Below are 2,223 nucleotides of genomic sequence, written 5' to 3'. Positions count from 1 at the left end.
TGCAAAAATAATGAATACTGTTATGCTGGAAATAAAAATAAATTAAAAAAAAAATAATAAAAAAAAAATAAAAAAAATAAAAAAAATAAAATAAAAGAAAATAAAATAAAAGAAATTAAAAAAAAAATAAAAATAAAAAAAATAATAAAACAAAATAAATAAAGTGATCAACAAGACACTATAGCCCTTACATTCTAGCAAGAAGGGAAATGTTATTATAGCACAATCATCCTATCCATCCTTTAACTTAATTCACTTGAAACAAAAAGTCTTAATCATTTTAAGAAGACTTCTACATATTCTGAAAATGGGATCCAATGTAAAATAATTCTCTTCATGGTGGATAATACACTTATTGACTAAAAGACATGATATTTCTTCTCCAGAGCTTCTTCATAGCATTTGTCATCTCAGAATTTCTCAAAGTGTAGATCAGTGGGCTCAGCATGGGGGTTATGACTGTGTAGAACACACTCAATGATTTGTCAATGGGGAAGGTCTTAGCAGGTCTTGCATACATGAAAATACAAGGAACAAAGAAGAAGACCACCACAGTGATGTGGGAACCACAGGTCTGGAGGGCTTTCCACCTCCCTTCCAGACTAAGGTTCTTTAGAGAGTGCAGGATGACACCATAAGAGATGAGCAAGAATGCAAACACAATAGTGCATATCAGCCCTCCATTGGCCACCACTAACAGGCCAATGACATATGTGTCAGTACAGACCAGTTTCAATAAGGGGTACATGTCACAGGAAAAATGGTCAGTGATATTGGGACCACAAAATGGAAGCACATAAACAGTACTAACCTGAATTACTGAATGCAGAAAACCTCCCACCCAGGACACTACCAGCAGCACAACACATACCCACTGCCCCATGATCACCAAATAATGCAAGGGCTTGCAGATGGCCACATAGCAGTCATAGGACATCACCAGCAGAATAAAGATTTCTGTTGCACCAAAAAGGTGCCCTGTATATAGCTGAGTTATACAAGCATGGAAGGATATTATATTTTCTCCAGACAACAAGTCTGAAATCAATCTAGGGCTAACAGAAGATGAATAAATGACATCCATAAATGATAAGTTAGCAAGAAATAAATACATAGGTGAGCCCAAGGTCTTACTGACACTTACAGTCACCACAATGAGCATGTTTCCTACCACAGAAAATATATAGAGGAGCAAGAACATAACAAAAAGGACCTTCTGTTCCTTTGGATCCTGGGTGAAGCCCAAGAGGACAAAGTAAGTTACATTGTTTCTTGGTTCCATCTAGTCTGCATAGGAGCTGACTTCTCCTATTAGAAGGAAGTGATCTACAAAACAAGGGGGAAATCTTCTAAATGCATTACAAGATTAATCTTCTATTGACTCATTCAATTAAAAGAATGTGGAAGGCGTATCTGTTTGTGTCAAGTGTGTAATGGACGTTATAATTTCCAGTTGAACAAGCCATGGTTTCCTCCCCTTGGTGATAGCATACATATTAATCACCAATGAAATAAGTGCCATTACAAAAATAGCCACACAATGGAAAGATCAGGGGTAGGAATACATTACCAAATATCAGTCAAGGAAGGCTTCCGAGAGAAGCAACGCTTTAGCTGAGTTTCAAAGGAAAAGAAGAAAAACAAGAAAAGAAGGCAAAGGAATTCCACACAAAGGTGCATAGTTACAAAAGTGAAATACTTGAGACCCATTTAGGGTAATTGACATATTTAAAGTGAATGGATCGACTAGGAATGGAAGATCACTGCCTTTGACTGTCTCATCCCTCACTGAGATTTCCTTCTTATGGTCTTTGGTTGGATATGTCTCCTCTTCCTGACCAATAAATGGGAAAGCATGCCAGTGTTGTGCCTCTCACTTAATTTTTGAACTTCATATATATGATATCTCTACCTATGAATATCTCCAACTGGATATCGTTCCAGGACTTATGAAATTAAATTTTAATTTTCTACGATAAACATAGGCGTTTTCAGCTCACTAAATGGTACCACTTTCCACATCATTGCTTAAACAAGAAATATCACAGTGTCCTTTATGTATTTCTTGATCTCATATCACATACTGATACCTTTAACAAATCCTTTTAACTCCCTTTAAAATATATCACGAACATAATCATTTCCCTTCCCCCCTCACTTCTCTCTCACTGTACTCTGGATCCTGCCACATCTTTCACCTGGCATTCTGTCTTCCTTCAGTTT

General features: G+C 36.6%; 1 protein-coding gene across 1 annotated transcript; it reads right to left on the bottom strand.

Moving 5' to 3' along the window:
* Nucleotides 1-352: 352 nt before the first annotated feature.
* On the bottom strand, nucleotides 353-1,282 carry LOC116599393 (olfactory receptor 4A47-like). Its single transcript, XM_032359208.1, has one exon. The coding sequence runs from the start codon at nucleotides 1,280-1,282 to the stop codon at nucleotides 353-355; it is 930 nt and encodes a 309-aa protein (XP_032215099.1).
* Between the last annotated feature and the right edge of the window lie 941 nt (nucleotides 1,283-2,223).

The sequence above is a fragment of the Mustela erminea genome, chromosome 9, assembly GCF_009829155.1.
Source record: "Mustela erminea isolate mMusErm1 chromosome 9, mMusErm1.Pri, whole genome shotgun sequence".
NCBI lineage: Eukaryota > Metazoa > Chordata > Mammalia > Carnivora > Mustelidae > Mustela > Mustela erminea.
Note: the sequence above shows the minus strand (reverse complement) of the source record. Positions and strands in the feature narration are given on the sequence as shown.